General features: G+C 36.0%; 1 protein-coding gene across 1 annotated transcript; it reads right to left on the bottom strand.

Annotated features, from left to right (window-relative positions):
• LOC117233456 (ubiquitin carboxyl-terminal hydrolase 31-like) lies at positions 1 to 16,092 on the bottom strand. Its single transcript, XM_033493779.1, has 4 exons — positions 15,002 to 16,092; positions 4,376 to 4,749; positions 2,874 to 4,284; positions 1 to 2,783 (listed from the first exon to the last, which is right to left on the bottom strand). The coding sequence occupies exons 1-4, from the start codon at positions 15,884 to 15,886 to the stop codon at positions 2,667 to 2,669; spliced, it is 2,787 nt and encodes a 928-aa protein (XP_033349670.1). The 5' UTR covers positions 15,887 to 16,092; the 3' UTR covers positions 1 to 2,666.
• Between the last annotated feature and the right edge of the window lie 2,816 nt (positions 16,093 to 18,908).

Here is an 18,908-nt window from a genome sequence, read left to right on the forward strand (position 1 = left end):
TGTTTTATAATCGAATTTTAATGTAAATAATAGCCAAATACATAATCGTTTTCTTTAAATTACTATATTCCAAATACTTTACGTATGAATATTACTTTTTATTGACAAATCTCTGTATATTACGATTTATTTTATCCCTAATTATTTATAAACTTTTTACATTAGACTTGAATAATAATATTATACAATATTTCGTTTCAAATTCAAATTTGCTTTCTCACCTATTCGATCTACATCCTATCCATGAGCTGGTGTGATTAAAATAAAATCGGATGAACTTGATATTCGTCCTGTTAGAAGTTTCGTTTTCGATATTACGTCGTTACAACAAATTATCGTATATTTTGCAAGCTATAATAAAATATATTAGACTAGTATACAATTGGTCGATACTTTCTTTCCACATTAAAATTTTCATCCATTGATACGAGGAAAATTTCCCACGCGTGCTCTTTAAAAGTCATAAAAAACGTGACAATTAATTCCTACTTTTAAACATAACAAGCTCCAACAATGATTACTTCAAAAAAAAACGCGAAGTATTTAGAATCATAGGTCAAAGCATTGACATAATTCAGGGTGTACAAAGTGGAATGACGTTCTTTGATCTATCTATCTATATATATATATATATATATATATATATATAAAATATATATATATATATATACACATTCTTTAATTTATTTCAACAAAAACAGCAGCGATAATATGAATAATTAATAACGTATCCCTCAGTCGATTAACGTGAATGCACAAAATTCTAAAATCATAGAATAATAAACGGGTAGCGGCTTTCCTCTGCTTCATCTTCCTATCACGCATTCTGCACGTTCATTCTACCTTTTTAAGTGCCACGAAGGGAACGTTTTATCTTTAACTAAACGATACTCAGCCACCTGACGCAGGGTTTGTTTCCAAATCCAGTAATTGGAATATTTATAGAAATATCACCTGTTACTTTTTTGTAACTCGATAAATAGAATTGATTGACTATTCATTTAAAAGACTCTGAAGCTTTCAATTGCTAGACTTGAAGGAAACGATTCTCTCGGGTGATCGAGTATGAAAATATTGAAAGTTTTGTTGAGTATTATACCTCCAGGACCATCATGGCACTTGATTTGGCCTAGTCTTGCCACAGGAACCAACTTACGTTACAAACACTGTTAGAACGAGTATACCAAAGTATACATCACGTTGTTTTGCTACGATCGAACGCCTTTCTTTATATTACTTACACTGAATTCGACGTTAATTACATTTATAATTCATCACATACATTCTTTATTCGCCACCCCCCGTCCACGATACGTGTGACTAGTAATAAAAAAATGTTACTTTTAAAATAACTTAAATATCTTTCACTCGTAAATTATACACTTGCGTGCATGTATTTATGTATACGTATATATAAATCAGTTTCACTTTCATGCTTCCGTGCTTTCCATCATTTTCTATTTATAAACGCGTCTAAGTGGAATGATCGTTACAACTGAGAGATTAGAGTATTTGACAATAAAAGAGAAGAAAGAAAGAAAAAGAGAACATCGCTGAAGGATATATTACGAAAGCCACGCTTCTAAGAACCGACACGTTACTTTTCCAAATGATAAATTTCAATTGCATCGATTGTTTGCAGGAAGAACAAGACTTTGAAGTGGAAGTACATATATTGATTTTCTTGGTCGTCGATTCGTTAGAATCCAAAGAATAATTAATTAACGATACGTACGTTACAATTTGGTGGCTTTCATGCTACAATGTCTCAATGTTCGATAATAAAACGACGTCGAAATAGTAAATATGCTTGTATGATTGCAAATGACATATCAATGTTAATTACTGAGATAAGGCCACTAGTGGGTGATACAAATACGATATAAATATTAGAGTTAAGCATAGATTCAAAACAATGGTTAGCGACTACATAGTATGTCCAGGCAAGAATTATCATTGAAAATGAAGTCTCTGTAATACGTGAATCCTGCTACACACAAGATTCAGTTATTGTCATAGTTTCATTGTAACGCGACGGGTATGATACATGAATCGCGTGTTTTAAAAAATTTCGCGTACAAAGTTTCTTTGACACACGTACATTCTTGCTGGACATATGTAGAACATTAATTACCTATTGCGTTGAAAATCTACGTATTAACAATAGACAATTCGTAAATAAGGGATTCGTAGTTTTTGATACTGAATATAATATTTGTCCTTTCCTTAAAAAGTCTTCTAACAACTAGAATGTACAATACAATTCACGCAGTTTGTGTAAACACGATATAAATACAAAAATCACTAATGCCTCCAGTTACGCTTGCATTGTCAACAAACATCCGTTTAATGTCGCAGTTTCATTTTTTTTCTTCGATATCAAAACAAAGAAATTAGAGAGGCTCTTAATATTCTTTGCTCGATCGATCGTTAGATAATATAAAAGAAAAGCATTTTTTTTTTAATGTATAAATTCGGAACAAAATATTTTTTAAACGGACTATGTTAAGTCTTCGATACGAAACGAATGGACTTAAATTCCGCGAGAAATTGTCTTGAAAAATTGTCTTCAGTTCTAATTTGTCTCTGATCGTTTACACACCATGTTCCAGGCACTATACATTGAGCGTTGCTCGAGCCAGACCAGATCTGGCTTAAATTGTGTGTTACAACGTCGACTCGTGTATTATCGTTGTGTCTGGATCACTACTGGCACTGTGAATTATCGTAGATTGCGGTATTAACGTAATGGACGACATTTTTCGAACAGGCTTCGGTGAGGCCTGAAAGCATACATATACACCAAAATTAAAAAGAGAATACTCGTACATTGTCCAGGGTCCAAAATTATACGTTGTTGGTTCTGAACTTACCCATTCTCTTCTGCATGGTGCTTCATCGTCTGAGTAATGATCAATCTGACCGATATCCGTTTCTGTCGCAACATTCCTTTTCTTGGGTTGTAAAGTAGCGTAATTGCGACATCCCCTATTGAAATTCGTTATGTTCTTTTCTTCCACGATCTTATCTTGACACAACACTTCCTGCGATTTACTTTGATTGTTATTTGAAACGTTGTTATTAGTCTTGTTGTTGAAATAAAAAGGCGGCATTTTCGAGACCCAATGATCAAGTCCGGATCCGGCTGAGCTTGTGGAAGCAGCCGAAGAATTTCCAGAATTATTAGTTAATCCTCTTCGTTGATAAAATAACATGTACGCAGCGTTTGTTATTAAATTGGTATCGTTCACGGCCTCTACTCGGGTATCGTCGAAACAATACCACTGAGTATCGTACGGATTCCGACAGAACGCGGTATAGTGACCTCCCTGTAAATCTTGCCCATGATGATTACAAATCGCATAAAGATCGTAAACGTTTTCATCGTATTTTGGAATATTTTGTTGGCGTGGTCTGGGTTTCTTCCAAGGCGACCAACCTAGACCACCTAAACTACTAACGTTATTATGCGTTTGTACTCCATTATGAGCAAGATGTGGAGTCATATCGAAACCGTACAAAGGAAAATCGACTAACATGGTCAATTTCGACGTAGACCTTTGTTTAGACTGTTGTCGAAATCTTTTTAGATGAATAACTAAGATATCAGGTAAAGACCAAAGTCCCAACTTCTTCACCACCTCTTGTTTCTTATTGCAATACGGACAATGCCACGCGTCCTCTGCCCCTAATATCTCGGCTCTCGTATACAAATCGAAGCATTCTTCCAAAGTAACAGCTCCTCCTAGTTCTGAATTCGTTTTTAATTGCTTCACACTGGCGTGCTCTTCGATTTGATCATTGTCATCTTGAATAATATTACACTTAGTGGCTTCGTCCCACTCTAGAATTAATTTTACATGTTGAGGACCGGAGTCATCGGCACAAAGGGCCAACGCTTGTTCGATCTGCTCTGTGTAAAGAGGGTGCTCCACACAGGGATCTATACATGGATGCTCGTCCTGAATAGGTGTAGCAGCGGGGTCCGCAACACGAATGTTAAACAGTCCAGGACTCTGACTCGACGTAAGAACATCGTCTGCCAGAACACTATGCATCTCCTTCAACAAGAGTTTTTGTAGATCTTCGTACGACGTTTCTCTAGACACTTGCATAGTGTACGGACTGCTAAAACGCTGTCTTAGATCTCCTTTTGTGAGAACGTTGATCCACACGAGTAAGATATACGCTTGCTCCGCTGGTTCTTTCAGCTGTGGCAGTTCTATACAGTAGAGCGGGTCATTTTCCGTAATCACAGATAGAGGTTGGCAATCGGAGAAAGTTCTGTAAACAATAAATAACAAACAAAGTAGTGGAAAGTTAACGCGATACCGATCTATTTAATAGGCTTGTCCGTAGAGCAATGAAGTTCTACCTGTGAAATCCTTCGTCGTGAATTTCCGTGAGTAACATGTGATTCTCATCGATACCGGTGTCACTGGCCAAGATCTCTCTCAGCTCTCTGACATTGGCCATCTGGTTTACGCTCACGCCTATCTTCACTTGCCGCGGTTGTTGCGACGTATAGAGGACGTTTACGAAAAGGTTCATCTGGCGGTGATTTTGCGGTACAGGTACTGACACGCAGAGGAAAGGGTCGAACGTGTTCGACTGCCGGTGACATCTTGGGCAAGTTAGGCTAGACCGAAACTGGGCTTGGAACACCGCGTGCACGAACGAATTGTTGCAGCGGACATGGTTCGCCAGAGTTTCCGCCGCCACGATGTCATCCGGTCTGCCGAACGAATTCTGTAAATTACATAAAAAGATTTCCATTAGTAAATGAGTACATTTGAGACTATCCATCATATTTGATTTGTTCTTTTTTTATCGATTTACAGATAACACGCTAAATGGAAGCAAAAATGGAACGAACCTTCCGAGAGAAGATGAAGAAACTTTATAATTTGCAAAATATTATTTTACGTTACTTTATCATATGTTCGAAGATTTGAAGTACGTACCGTCCCGGTATAGCTTCAGGTTTTTTTCAATGAATTACACGATAGAATTTGAGATTTTATTCATCATTGTTATTTTTAGAAAGTTAAATTAATAATAATATGCCAATTTGATTTGTCGCGTTATATTATGAAATTCGGTTTACGATCATTTGAGATACACTAGCGGCCTTATCGTCGTGATATCGAAAAGCATTCAAGTAAATATAGCAATGATGACAATGTAATTAATCCTTATCATGAATATTGTAAGAATATTGATAGTGTTTTATGAGACTGCAAATAACTGTGTACACTTTTGTACACCTGCATTTAATCAAGCTTAGGAATATTTTAGTTTACGTCATCGATTGGTTAAACACGATGAGAAGCCAAACAAACAATATATCATACGAATTAATTTGCTAAAAGAAAAAAACGACGGAAAAATACTAGCAGGAGAAACTTAACGTAAAATCGTAAAACATTATCGGACAAAGCGCAATTTAGCGTTCTCGCATACTGCAATATACGAATAAAGGAAACGAGAGTTAAAAATACGTGTTGCGAACCGAGAGATTCGTAATCAAACGAAGATTTATCGAACAGACAATAATCTTAGTAATGAGTAATCTCGTTTAACGTATTTAACATATTCATCGTCTTTAAGGATAAGCAATAGCGTCGACTCGTCGATACGTTGAGAAGAAAATTAAGGCGACAGAAAGAAAGTAAGATATAAATAACCTTAAATTGCTTCGGTAACTTGAAAGTAAGTTTACCACTTCGTCTTCCAAGTATTTCCGTGTTTTATACGACAAGAGTGCGTACCATCGCTGTCATGTTTGATACTGTACATTGTACACGAACGTTTATTTATACGTAACACGGAATCCTGTGGATTTATTTTTTAACTGTCTTAAGATGGATCGAGACATCGTACAAACAGTTCATCACCCAAGATACATAAAGACGGATCATTCATAACACGTTCGTTCTAATAATAGCTGTCTACCGGTAGTTCGTTGTTGTCTATACCGTCTGTTGCACTTTTCAGTTTCGCAACAGGCCCGATAGAAGACGCGACGTAAGTGGGATATCCTAATGGACGCCGGACGATTGCCGTTCACTCGCTAAAATTCACAAGTTCATGTTCGATCTGTTTGTTTAGTAATCGTAACAATGTCCCAACAAACGACAGTGATCATTTACAGAATGTATTTATTTTTCACGGGCGTAGGTATACATAACTTTTGGTCGTGAATATATCACACACACGCGTATACCTTGGCGTATATATTGGTATTTTGTATGTATATTTTTACCTTACATCAGTCGGAAATTTTAAAATGATAATTCGATTAGCGTCATCGGTAGTATATCGAAACACGTTGTTAAGCCTCGCATGCTTTTTCTATGCCCCCTTTCAGATCAGCGGATTCTCGAAACAGCATGCTCGGTCGGCATAGAAGGCTTCCCTTAATAGGATCGCGAAACGTGCATTTTCATGACCTTCCAATTGTAGCCTTTGCAAAGGAAATATATATGTTTTATATAATCGAAGGTTTTGAATAAAATAATCTTCGATTGAAACCAAATACCGTCAGGAATTATCCGAGTCCATGTTGTCTATTCTAACCTTTAATGAAACAACGAGAAAGGGGATAGTTAAGAATGAAAAAGCTATTTTTAAGAGGCTCCAGAGTAAAAGCATCAAGTGGAATTATGTTGTGTACCCGGTGAATAAGAAAAAGACTTCCTTCTGCGAGGAAAAAGCGACCTTTTCTTTCTAGATAAGGTTAAATCATCTGCTGCAAATGACAATTCCTCGTATGCGTCGAAAAACCACGAAACGCGATAATTGTAGAGAGCTGTGGACAGGATGTATCGTCGATCCGGTCGCCGGAAATAATTTTCGATGCTTACAGGTTGTATCGACACACGTTACAATTTGCAACTTCACAATTGGTCAATGTCACGTTCGTACATGTGTAGTTACGTAAAGATTGAACAGGTTTGGTCAACCGGTCGGTAACCTTTACGGAATTCATTAATATCGACGAAGTCAACTTTTGTTTTTTCGCCGTGCTCAGCTTCCGGTTACGATTTTACATTCTTTTCACTTCTCTTGTATTTGAACGAAACTAGCTCTTCGCTATAACTTGACCGTATACTTACAACTTTACGCTGCATTCACTTTTTACTTTTCATTTCCTCGTACATTGGATATGAAACGTTCAGGAGAAACACATATACGTTTGGTTTTAACGAAAGTCACGCTCGAACTACAAACATCCTCTCTTTACCGACCTTTTTAAAGACAAACAAAGTGATTCATAAAACGATTCGTTGGAAATTGCCGGTGCCTAGGACAAGACGCGACAAATATCGATGCATCGGTGTTTCATTTCTTACAGAATCGCAAAACAAAAAACAGGAAGCGTGGCTTATCTAAACATTCTTTACGTAACAATAGCAATTAACGTCCCTCGACCCGTAACTTATAATTAACTTCTTTCAGCTCGACAGCCATGGAATGCGTTGAAATATGTTGCAGTACAGTGGCTGGAATCCGAAAGTAGTCGAGTTTCTCCATCGGTATTTTTTAGTCTACACAACATCATCGCCATCGGGAAAAGGTAAAGCACATTGCAACATCATTGATCTTACCATATAGTTGATGTATTTGAAGTACAACGTATTCATGCTTTGATCGACAAAAACGTTTTCTTTTTATCGTTAGTACACACTCAATGAATTCCTATTTTTTTTTACTCTGTTTTTTCTTTTATTTTTTGTTTTTTATTGCGAATCCGGCATCGCTGACTAGATCCGATAATAGTTATAAACTACATCAGGGCCATCAGTGTTCTGATTAGTAGCAATTAGACGAGCGGAGAGATAGTAATTAATTCGATGTTATGACTCAAAGTATATGTAATACTACGCCAAGGCCGTCATAGAAACGGCACATAATGATTATAAGCAAGAAATCAGAGCTCTGGATGCATGTTTATATTTCTGTAAAATCTTAACGTGTCTAATTATTTCCTAGCGATTAATTTTTAAGAGTCGGCAACTTGTATCTTTACACAGAAGGATCTGTTCGTCGAGATGAAAGAGCGAAGAACGTAAGATCTTTTTAATCTTTCGACTCGCGCGTGTTATTACACGTCAATTGACTGATAAAATGGGAAAAAACCGTTTGAAAATTTAATTTCTAATCGAAACCGCTTTGAGCAAATTTTGTTCAGTACAGCATCTGATTAAAATGTTTTAATTAATGGAGAGCTTTTAAATATAATACATATGTATACAGTTTTTATGATAAATTACGTTTCCAACTGGTAGGCGATCGCGCGACAGTTTCTAAACCTTGAAATTTGGACTTCTCGATAACTTGTTAATTTGAGCGTATCTATATCTTCGCGACTAATGTTAAGCTTGCAAATTGTTTCGTCGCTTTGGCGATATCATCGCTATTAAATGTATCGTTGGCACGCGGTAAAAAACAGCACGAAGATATTATGCTTGGTACGAAAAATCCAATTACTTTATTACATTACATTACATATATTTTTATATGTCAAGGATTCATAGCCTAATTAAATTTAATTATATACGTATATAGCTTTGAACGCGATTAAATCGTATTAAATTATGATGGATGATGATACGGCCGAAATTGAAGAAAAGAAAGAATATGAATCGATCAATGAAAGCTACATAATGTGGCCTTAGAACGATGACTGATTCGTGGCCCCATTCAAGGTCAATTCTTACTTACAACGATACTGTATCACACGCTTTCGTCTGTCTATAATATAAACGAACAAATAGCTAAATCACATTCTAAACTACTTACTAAAACGATATAATACCTAAGATATAAAATAAACATGATACAAATTATTATGGGTGGAATGGCCGAAAATAATGTGATTTTGTAGACATTCGAAGAATTCCGTCGTCAGGAAAGCAATTTATCGGATAAATTACTATTAAAGTCCGGTAAAATATCAAGAATGACGCCGGCGAAGCACGCTGAACCAACTATATGTCGGAGAGGAGTCAGGAACAGGGTTGTAGGCGTTTGATAGACCTCCCTTGGAGTTGGCCATCGTTGTGTGATAACGAAGATACGGCCTGATGCTACGAGTATGGACACTACCGATTCGACAATCAACGGCAGTGGTTGGGCACTTGCGATGTTAGCGACGTTGGTCTTAGGTTCGATGACGAACCCACGGTCAACGGGATGAACGATATACTTGCTCTAACTCGAACTCACTGATCGTCAGGCGCTGCTCCCTTCGTCGGTGGGATCTCAAGAAAGAAAGAATTTTCGTCCCAATGATGCCACAGAGGAAAACTACGATGGGGTGTGTCTAAGGACACGAGATCATCGGATCCGTCGGGTATAGCCCTCGTTCCGAAAGTAAAGGAAATTGACGTCGCTGTCAATTGGTCAGTTTGGGACAAAGACTGTCTATCAGTTTGGAAAATCTTAACTGCCGGAAAAACCCAGGTATAGCGGGTCCTTGGGCTAACTGGACTTGTGCTGTGTACGTGCCTCAACATCAGGTATTCATTGTCCGAAGGAACCGTTGGAATGTTTTACTGTCAAGTACCTCTGTTGGTATTTCTTTTAACGAGGGTCGTACTATAATTCCACACCTTTGTTAGGCGAAGCGTCCGTCCCGTTGACCGCGGCTACGTTCGGCGACTGATGGTCGCCTTGAGTCCAAGTTTATTATCACAAATCGCAAACAAGTACAATTGAGCAGGATGACGGCAAATTGTTTAATTACGACTGTAAACTTTAATTACAATTTTACGGATCTTCCCGAAGTTCCAGAGAGAAGGCTCCGGTGTCCTTTCATCTCCGACATATATTTACTTTTGTAATTTTAAAAAGATCACAGAGTGTTTGATATATCAGCCTAGTAAAATGTCCATTTACGAAAATCAGTAGAAGATTTAATTTTTAATTTAAATTTAGAAATACCACGTTATTTACGGGGAAACAATGCTTTAGTGTCAACAAGATGCTTGGAGCGAGGATGCACGTTGCTGATCGTTTGTACGACAGAAAATATTTGACCTTACGTGGTCGGGTCTTGATAAGTTTATTATCTTTTCTCTTTTTTTCTACGCAAGCCTTATCAAACATTCCATTCAACGTTAACTTAGAAAAAAGAAAAAAAAAGAAAAAAAATACTTGTTCATATCTACGTTCTCTGTAATCAATTTTAGCGACGCGTATCGTCCGGAAGAATCGAATCTCTGTTGATTTTTACACAAAGGAACGCTATTAATAAATATTATTAAGTAACAGTAAATATTAAAAATAAATTGTGCTTTTACTTGGCCGCAATGTTAAATTATATATCTTTAAAAAAAAAAAACTTATATCTATCGATCTAACAAATCTTGTTGCACGTGATATAGAAATCAAGAATTAGCAAAAATTGGACTGGTTTTGTATTTCAGACATGTAACCATAACACGAGTAAATGGGAAATAAATTATATTTAGATTTCACTTCGAGGTGTATAAATTTTCCTTGAATTTTCATCGCGATTTGCTAGAGCGGCACGACCTTTGACGACATAAAAATACGCATCGCGTTGCACGCGTCCTCAAGGTCTCATTAAAGGTAGTTTTTCATGAGATGTTGCGTCATGGTGTTTCGAATTCAAACGTCTGCCACCTTCGACAATTTTCTACCCATGTCTGTTTTTAAATCAATTCACGTTCGTTGGCATTCATTTACAAAAGAAAACTTGGCGAAGGACATCTGTAAATTTTATTCGACCATGCCACGAACGAACGCATAATCGAAAGTTCGAGGAACAAGAGAGGCGATAAGCCATTGGCAACGAGAATCGTAAAATGATCGACCAAAGACACGTGGAGTTTGCTCGTGAACGCGCCAAGCGACGCGATTTTAGTGAACGCTTAGGAATTGGTTCGTGCGACGTCGCGTGAAAATAATCGGAAACCATAGATAACGATGTTTGCAGATAATCTGTGGAATTCGTGCATAATAAGACACATGAGCAAACTGTTTGACCGATAAAACGGTCGATTATAATCTAGGGATCTACACTAACGAGTAAACTTTACTTATTCAAATTTAAAATTTGAATGTTTACTTAGTCACAGATAGGTACGTATGCTGTAGCGTCAAGTGCGATACACGATGACGTTTATTTAGTTATATAAATAAAGTTGAAAGAATTTTATTTAGTTATATAAATAAAGTTGAAAGAATTTTATTTTGTAACGCAACAAGTTGGTATGCATAACGATCCGAAGCTTTCATTACCGTTATGAAAGAGATTATTCACACAGTCACTTTTCTCTGTGATAATTAAACCCGAGAAGTCTCGTTTCGTGATCATTCGATTTATAATAAATAATATCAGCAGCAGCAGCATACTATCTTCATCTAGGTAAACCAGGCATCCTACTTTTAAAGCGACGAGAGCTGACGATCTTATCGCAAGGTCAATAATACGTGCACTGTCGTTTAGCACGTGCTCGAGTGGTTACATGCATTTTGAGAAGCGTCGAATCTCTCTGAAATACTTTCCCAGCTATCGATTTATTTAAAATTATTATATTGCGCACACCGAAGCATATAAATACGCGTCTGTCGCTTCAAATTATTTTTCCCTTTTCGCTGTTATTACTCTATTAAACGTATTAATTGCATAAAATTTACAAATATATTGTTCAGTTTAGCCTTATCAAAAAGTTTAGTATATCGGTAAACAAGATCTCTGTTTCGTTCTTAAATAACGAATTAATCGCTACACGTATGGTTGAGCGTGCAATAGAAAAAACTTGTACAAAACGAATGTACCGACTTTCTATGCAAGAAGGCATTAATGCCTGCGGAGAGCATCTTCGAATTTTCAAGGCGTTTCAATGACCGGTTTCGAAGAAGTCGGTCAACGTAGCCGATGAAGGGCACTCGAGGAAAAAACTAGTTACGAAAAAGTGGCACGAGCAGCGAGTTAACAAGCCACAGGGGCGACATGTCGGACATTGTTAGTTCCTAATCCGGATTATCGACTTGCTCGTCGAAGATCGCTTCCTTATCTGATGCTCGACAAACACTTGGATAGTGTGCAAGAAATGGCTGATAAGATAACGGATCGAGTGGGCCCGTTTACTTACCTAGAGGATGAAGTACGAAAGAGAGAGTGAGAAAGAACCAGACAAGATGCGTCAAGTCGGTAACAACCTGCGGTAAATGTGTCAAACATCTCAAACAATTTTTATCGCAGGTATCTTTACTCCGCGAAAGCAAAAAAAAAAAAAAAAGAAAAAAAAAAGAAAAAAGAAAAAAAGAAGAAAATGAACAACATTTGATGAACGTATTATGTGTTATACAAATCGAACTTAGAAATTCATTAGCATTACAACGAGACATGATTACATTGGTAAAATTTGAAATCAATCTGAAAATATATACAGAAACTATATTTACTACAAGCAAAACAGAGCTGGCAAAAATAAACAAAATGCTCGGATAGTCAGTTTTTGATTATATTAGTAAGCCAGACCATCATTAACATTAATTGTATGTTTAAGGTCGCTCTTCAAGCTGCATATTATTAAAATTATTTTCGTAAGGTTATGTTTGGAATAAATGTTCTGTAGCTTCTACATACAACTTCAGACTGGTTCCAAATCTTACTAACATTAGGTTAGTCCGAAAAGTTTCTTTCGTTTTATGAGGAAATAATAGACGCATAACGTTTTTTGTTTTATATTATTTTGTCGAATTACGTACGATCCATTTTGTTCTGTTGCATTGTTGCAAAAAACACGTTTGCGAAAGAAGGACATTTTTCGGACAACCTAATATAACCGTAGCAGTCGTGTGTCATTACAGTGTTATAAAAAAGTTTCCGTGGTAAATGTTGGAATATTTTCACGAGTTACTGTAAAAAATAATGTCTCGATACAAACAAATTTCCATTTTTGTATCTCTATTTGCAATTGTGCATAATGTCATAGTAGAGTGAAACGATGGGGAGATGGCACAAAGATATGCAATTGATGAACAATAAAATTTTAACGAAAGTTGTGTGTAAAATAGAAAGTGCGAACATACATTAAAAAGAAATTCAGCTGTTTAGATAATTAGCGATTAAGTTTTACCGAGTTAGCAGTCGTGATTATTAGTTTCACTAGCAAAGAAGTACATATACTGAGAAGCGAAACGTCAAGAATAATTTCACATTTTCTCTTTTGTTATGAATAACCATTGTTTCTCTACGCGACAAATACCTTGAACCTTTCTTTACTTTTTACTACGACATAACACAAGTCGTTCCGAAAGGTAGTTCACGCTTAACTATATATAATTACTTTTGTTCATTACTGTTTTTCGAAGTACGATAAACAGACAATTTAACAAGATTATTGGATATATGTGTCACGTAAAAAAAAAAAAAAAACCGAAAGAACATAGAATTGAAAGTTAAATTTTAGTATTTATTAACCGAACTCGTCATCCCTAACGAGTTTTAAAAATATCAAATCTGCCAATAAAACCTATTACCGATATAAATGATAAAAAGTTCTACATTTTGTAATATGTAACCAAAATTTCGTTTTACTGTCGATACTTTTGAGATATTCGGTTAATATGTGTTACCTCATCGTACATATAATCACAAACACGTTGTTTCGTGAGCTAGCCAAGAAAGAAACGCAGCATTCACGCGTGTAACTACATACATGGAAGAAATATTCGATTATTTAAACATGATTCGGTAGTTGTCCTTTAAGTAATAAATATCGAATTAAAAAATGGCGAAAAACGAACAATTAATTGGCCAGTATGATGCGCACTTTTTTCTCATTACGTCACTTATCATTGGCGGGCATCTCGTTGCGGTGAATCAGCGAACTAAAATTTGTTCTGTCTCTGCTTTATTATCCCTATCTTGTTCTATATGTATGATACATTGGCATAAAAAGCGATTCACTAGTCAAGTTCGCGGTTTATTGAGTGCAAACTATTTTTAACTTCAAAATACCACTACCAGTTTATGTTTCAATGAATCTGTTTTGTTTCGTTAAAACGAGGTATTAGGTCTTATTTCATACAGAGGATTATTCTCTTTGTTCCCTGCACAATCTATTATGGCTATGTTTAAAAATGATGATTTCGATAAGACTTCAATAATTTTTCTATTGTCATATGCAACTAAAAAATAGATGTTATAATACGTAGATAATTAACTGATTAGCAGATATCTTTTGTACTAATTTTTTCTGATAGCTGCCTCTAACAATGCCGATTTGGAGCATCAGATAACGAACATAGGATAATTATGATTTGTCAACAATTACTATATCTGATAAATTAATAAAATTTATATAAATAATAAAAATCGTAATTCATCTTCGATAAGCAAACGTTCGTATTATTGTTTCAATATTTACTGATGGATATATTTTTATTGGTTAAATATTTAAAAGAAAGAAACACACAACACATGCATTAATAAAAAAGTCAAATGTATCATTCTCGATAATAAGTACATATATGGTAAGTACACGATTTGTTTTACCCATTCCTTCTTCTGGAATGCAAGCGTGAATTCAGCCGAATTTCGATAGAATCCGTTTAGAAAACGCGGTATGTACTTTTTGAACGTGGAACGAATTTAGGTTAAGGCCTGATTATAACCGTTTGCGATTGACTGGATTTTCTGTTTCTTCAAGTAATAAATAAAATTCACTCAAGGTTTGTGTTCGTATAAACACGTCTTTTTACAGTGCACACAAGAGCAAACCAAGAAAGAATCGAAAACTCATTGCGAATACTTTTAGCATCTGTGAATGCATAAATTCGCTTTACGGTCATAAGAGAATATCGAAGAACGAAGAAATTAACGTAGTTGGTTAATGATTATTCATATCACTGGCATTATGTAATCGTTCGCAATGAATGACTACAAACCTGTTCGTTATGTGGGAGACGTGTTGTCAAAACGTGAGCATAACCTTAAAAAATGTGTTGACTCTCTCACCTTGATGATTTTATACTTTTTTTTGGTAGCTTGGTTCAGGTCCTCGTGCACTTTATCTAATAGCCATAGCAAGAATTCCTGAGCGTCGTGCTGCAAGTTCCCGCGATATTGACTTCCGTATTTGTCGACGACGCTCTTGAACGCCGTGCTCATCTCTGGGTCGTATTGGCAGCTCCAAATGGCCTTCAACAGCAGGGCTAACTGTTCAGTGATCTCTCCCTTCGTCCCGTACTTTTTCGAGTTCAATTTATTTCTTCTAGAGAGATCGATCTTGTACTGATCCAGCACGAAATATTCCGCTAGTATGTCCGTATGCGACAAGCACTGCAATACAGCGTTCATGAAACACGTGTTACCGTGATTGCGTAAACCTATGACCCCTGGCACCTTATCAGGTGGTATATGCGCCGGTCTAGGTGGAGGTACCCTTATGTCTCCGGCACTGGACCCGAGATCGTCCCTGTGAGACGTTTTGTGATTCTGTGTGCCCACATTCGACATGTGCTGGACCATCTTGTTGATGAACTTTCTCCACGAAGGTCTTCGAAACACTTTTTTCATACCTGACCTATCCGGATAACTTTGACTGCCGTGCAATCGGCCTATATTCTGCTGCATACTTTCCACTTGCTGTTGATGTTGCTGCATATTGTGTCTGTCTTTGGTGCCCGCCGCACTGCCACCGTCTTTCGAATCGCGATTTTGTTTCGCACGTCGTCTTAACATCCTGCTTGCACTATGAAATGGATTTCTCGACAATGTAAACGTACACTTTAAACGCGAGACGGAATCCTGTGTTTTTAGCTTCGGTAATTTAACCTCTTCCACGCCCAGCTTACCCTCCGACACCGATTTCATCACCGCACTAGCATTCTCACCGTTCATCGCCGGCCACGGAAACACCGTTTAAGCTTTCGCTTGTCGTTCACATCACGCTTTTCGTTGATCGCTCAACCCACGCGTCTTTTACATGCCGTACGTCAAAAACTGCTCGCGGAAAAACATCATACACGTAACCCGCACTCGTATACTACGGCGGCCATTTGCCTTTATCACACAGGCTTCCACGATTTCATGATGCTTTGATCATAGACTACACGAAATGGATGATGATAGATGTATTATGTTTGCGACTGAAGCGCTCCCTGACGAGAGTGACCAATACCATCGTTAGTCGAAGTGTTGGCATTGACTAAAGACATAATAGACGTGACATCGATAAGGTTTCGTGTATCACGCTCTGAAATACCGACCTCGAAAAAAATCATAGTGCTTTTCATGCCCTCTACAATTTATAACGTTGTGTCGCTACGATTGTAATTACCTATGGTAATTAACTATGTATGCATGTTATTTGTTTGAATGGCAAATAAAACATTAGTCAACGATCGAATAGATAAACTTCTGGTTATTGAATTCATTTATCGGAACATCTACTACTATTGTATGAATGGAAAATTGTAAGTACATAGTAAAGAAATAAGTACTTGTCGCACGGCAGGTTCAAATAAATGGAAGTCAACCGTACATTAAATACAAGTTATGGACATTGTTGTATAAAATAACGTAAGTAATTAAATTAATAATTGGACCAAAACAATACTTTAACGTAATCTTATATTAGAAGGTAAAACAGAGTTGTGTTTGTGAAAACATATTAGATTTATATATTTGACGGTTAATTGTTGAACAACTGTATATGCTTACAATTTAGCTAAGAAAATGTACAAATTGTTCTAAAATATTATGGTGGGTCGTAAAAATCACAAATCTAGTGATAGAGTAATGAATTTCAATCTATTCCATGCTGAGATTTATTTAAGAATCTAATATGTACAACTTAATACGATGACTTACATCCTCTTCGTCGTCGATTTTCATAGAATGCTGATTTGCAAACTGCAAATATTTCCACTTTTGCTGACGCTCTTTCAGAAACGATACAGTCTCAAGTCGTCGATCCATTTGCAAAACTCATATTCTTCGTATCAATTTTCACCATGATCGTTCATCGTTCTACAGATTATATATTTTACGGCACGATACTTTCTTCCTTCGTATTTGTTTCCATTCCACGAATTAATTGTCGGCAATTTGCTTCCATGAGTCTATCAAAAGATTGTTTTATTTGGAAATTCGCCATCTGACGAGGTCGTGTTTTCTTTGTGATTCAGAGGTATCGTATTATCCACATTTTTTAATATTACACATTTTATCTGCTCGTGAAATCTTATGTATTTATATATGTCATTTAATTAATAGTAATTAAATTCATAATAAGAAAGATATAAAACAAAATTTCATATTGGTATCAAGATGACGACAAAAAGACATTTCGGATAATGGGGATGAAATGAAAAAATGAAATGAAAGAAAAGGAAACGATTTGACCGGAATTTAGCTTTTCTCTCCTCAATACCAATAAAGTGTTCGCGTCTAATTTTCATGATAAGCGTGTAAACGATGGATGTCTTCGATCAGTCATGGAATTGGATGTCTATGTTTAACGATGTCTATGGTTATTGGAAAAGCCAAATAATTTCGCTTGTTCGGCTAAGATTGTTATCTATAACTTGAAACAAAATAACTAGCTAGTAAACAATATATTCTTACATTTTATATTTTATCTATATGTATTCTGACAATAGTTAACATTTAAAAAATGAATAAGACATTCATCGTTTAAAAAGCAAACATTTATTCAAACACGTGACATACGGCAACTTGGAAAAAACTATGTTTCGCGGTATTTCTTAACTACGTTTTATGTATAAAAATACTTTTTTTTAAGTTAGTTTCTCAAGTTAGTTAAGTAATTTAATTAATTTAATTAATTTAATTAATGCGATCTTGAAGATGCCGTCGGCTGTTTTAATTAATGTTCCATTATGAAACTTAGGAACTTCTGTCCTCGGTTATTCTGCAAGTAAAACATATACTGGATATCTTGAAGAAGAACCGACTGTGTCAATCATGTCAGGTAAATGAACGGAAGAAACGGAACAATCTTCTTTTCTAAGAAAAAGAGAAATTTCACATCTGCAATAATTTCGTTTTAGGGAACGGAAGAGGATAAAAAATCATCCATTGGTCAGACGTGTCGTATGTTTTCGGTACAAGTCTCACAATTTCTTGGAAGAATTGTACATGACTGGTTCCAATACTCTCGGTTCGTTTAACACAGATTTAAAAGAAGCGTGAAACGAACGAAATACTTTAGTTCCTAACTTTGTACGTAGAATTATTATTATTATTATTATTATATTATCATTTTTATATTTTTACACTTTATGTTACAATTAATTTAGAAAGATTAATTTTATTTTGCAGCTGACATCGTACGATAAAGCAGAAATGGCGAAATGCATGACTATTTGGCATGGTACCAAAGTGGACGCATCCAGCGGGCTTCTTTGTGACGTCAAGGATGGACTTTGTTGTTTCATATCCTCGGAAAGGGCCGGTGGAACGTTAAACTCCTTTTAAAAGTAGCTCATTTCTTAAATACGTTGAAACGTTTTTCATGGCGAATCGACTTTTTGGAAAAGCAAATTGTGTTCTTTTATCTTCTGGTTGAAAGCTATTCCATGCTTGTCCAGAATCGGAATTACCCTTGCACAAGCGACTATGCTGTAGATAGCCAGAAAAGTATGAAAAGAGAATTTATGATATTCGTGGTGCCCTTACACTAATCATTCTTTCGTGTCAGTGCCTCTTAAGTCGAGAGCCATATAAATTGAAGAATATTCGTTCTCATGAATTTAAATCTAATTTAAAAGTGAAAAGCAGATTATATAAAATAATCATTTGATTACACCTTCTGGTCTTAAATTAGAAGGAATTTCCCGTTTCTTATCGTAATAATAATTATTCAATCACACATCAATAATTTAATTTTTACTGAATA

Source organism: Bombus vosnesenskii, unplaced genomic scaffold (genome assembly GCF_011952255.1).
Source record: "Bombus vosnesenskii isolate JDL3184/JDL3185 unplaced genomic scaffold, Bvos_JDL3184-5_v1.1 scf7180000013295, whole genome shotgun sequence".
NCBI lineage: Eukaryota > Metazoa > Arthropoda > Insecta > Hymenoptera > Apidae > Bombus > Bombus vosnesenskii.

Excerpts from the sequence above, each read along its gene's own strand:
- LOC117233456 (XM_033493779.1), bottom strand. The coding sequence starts at position 15,886 with ATGAACGGTGAGAATGCTAGTGCGGTGATGAAATCGGTGTCGGAGGGT. Across the intron at positions 4,285-4,375 it reads CACGACGAAGGATTTCACAG|AACTTTCTCCGATTGCCAAC; the intron begins GTAGAACTTCAT and ends TATTGTTTACAG. Across the intron at positions 2,784-2,873 it reads CACCATGCAGAAGAGAATGG|GCCTCACCGAAGCCTGTTCG; the intron begins GTAAGTTCAGAA and ends GTATGCTTTCAG.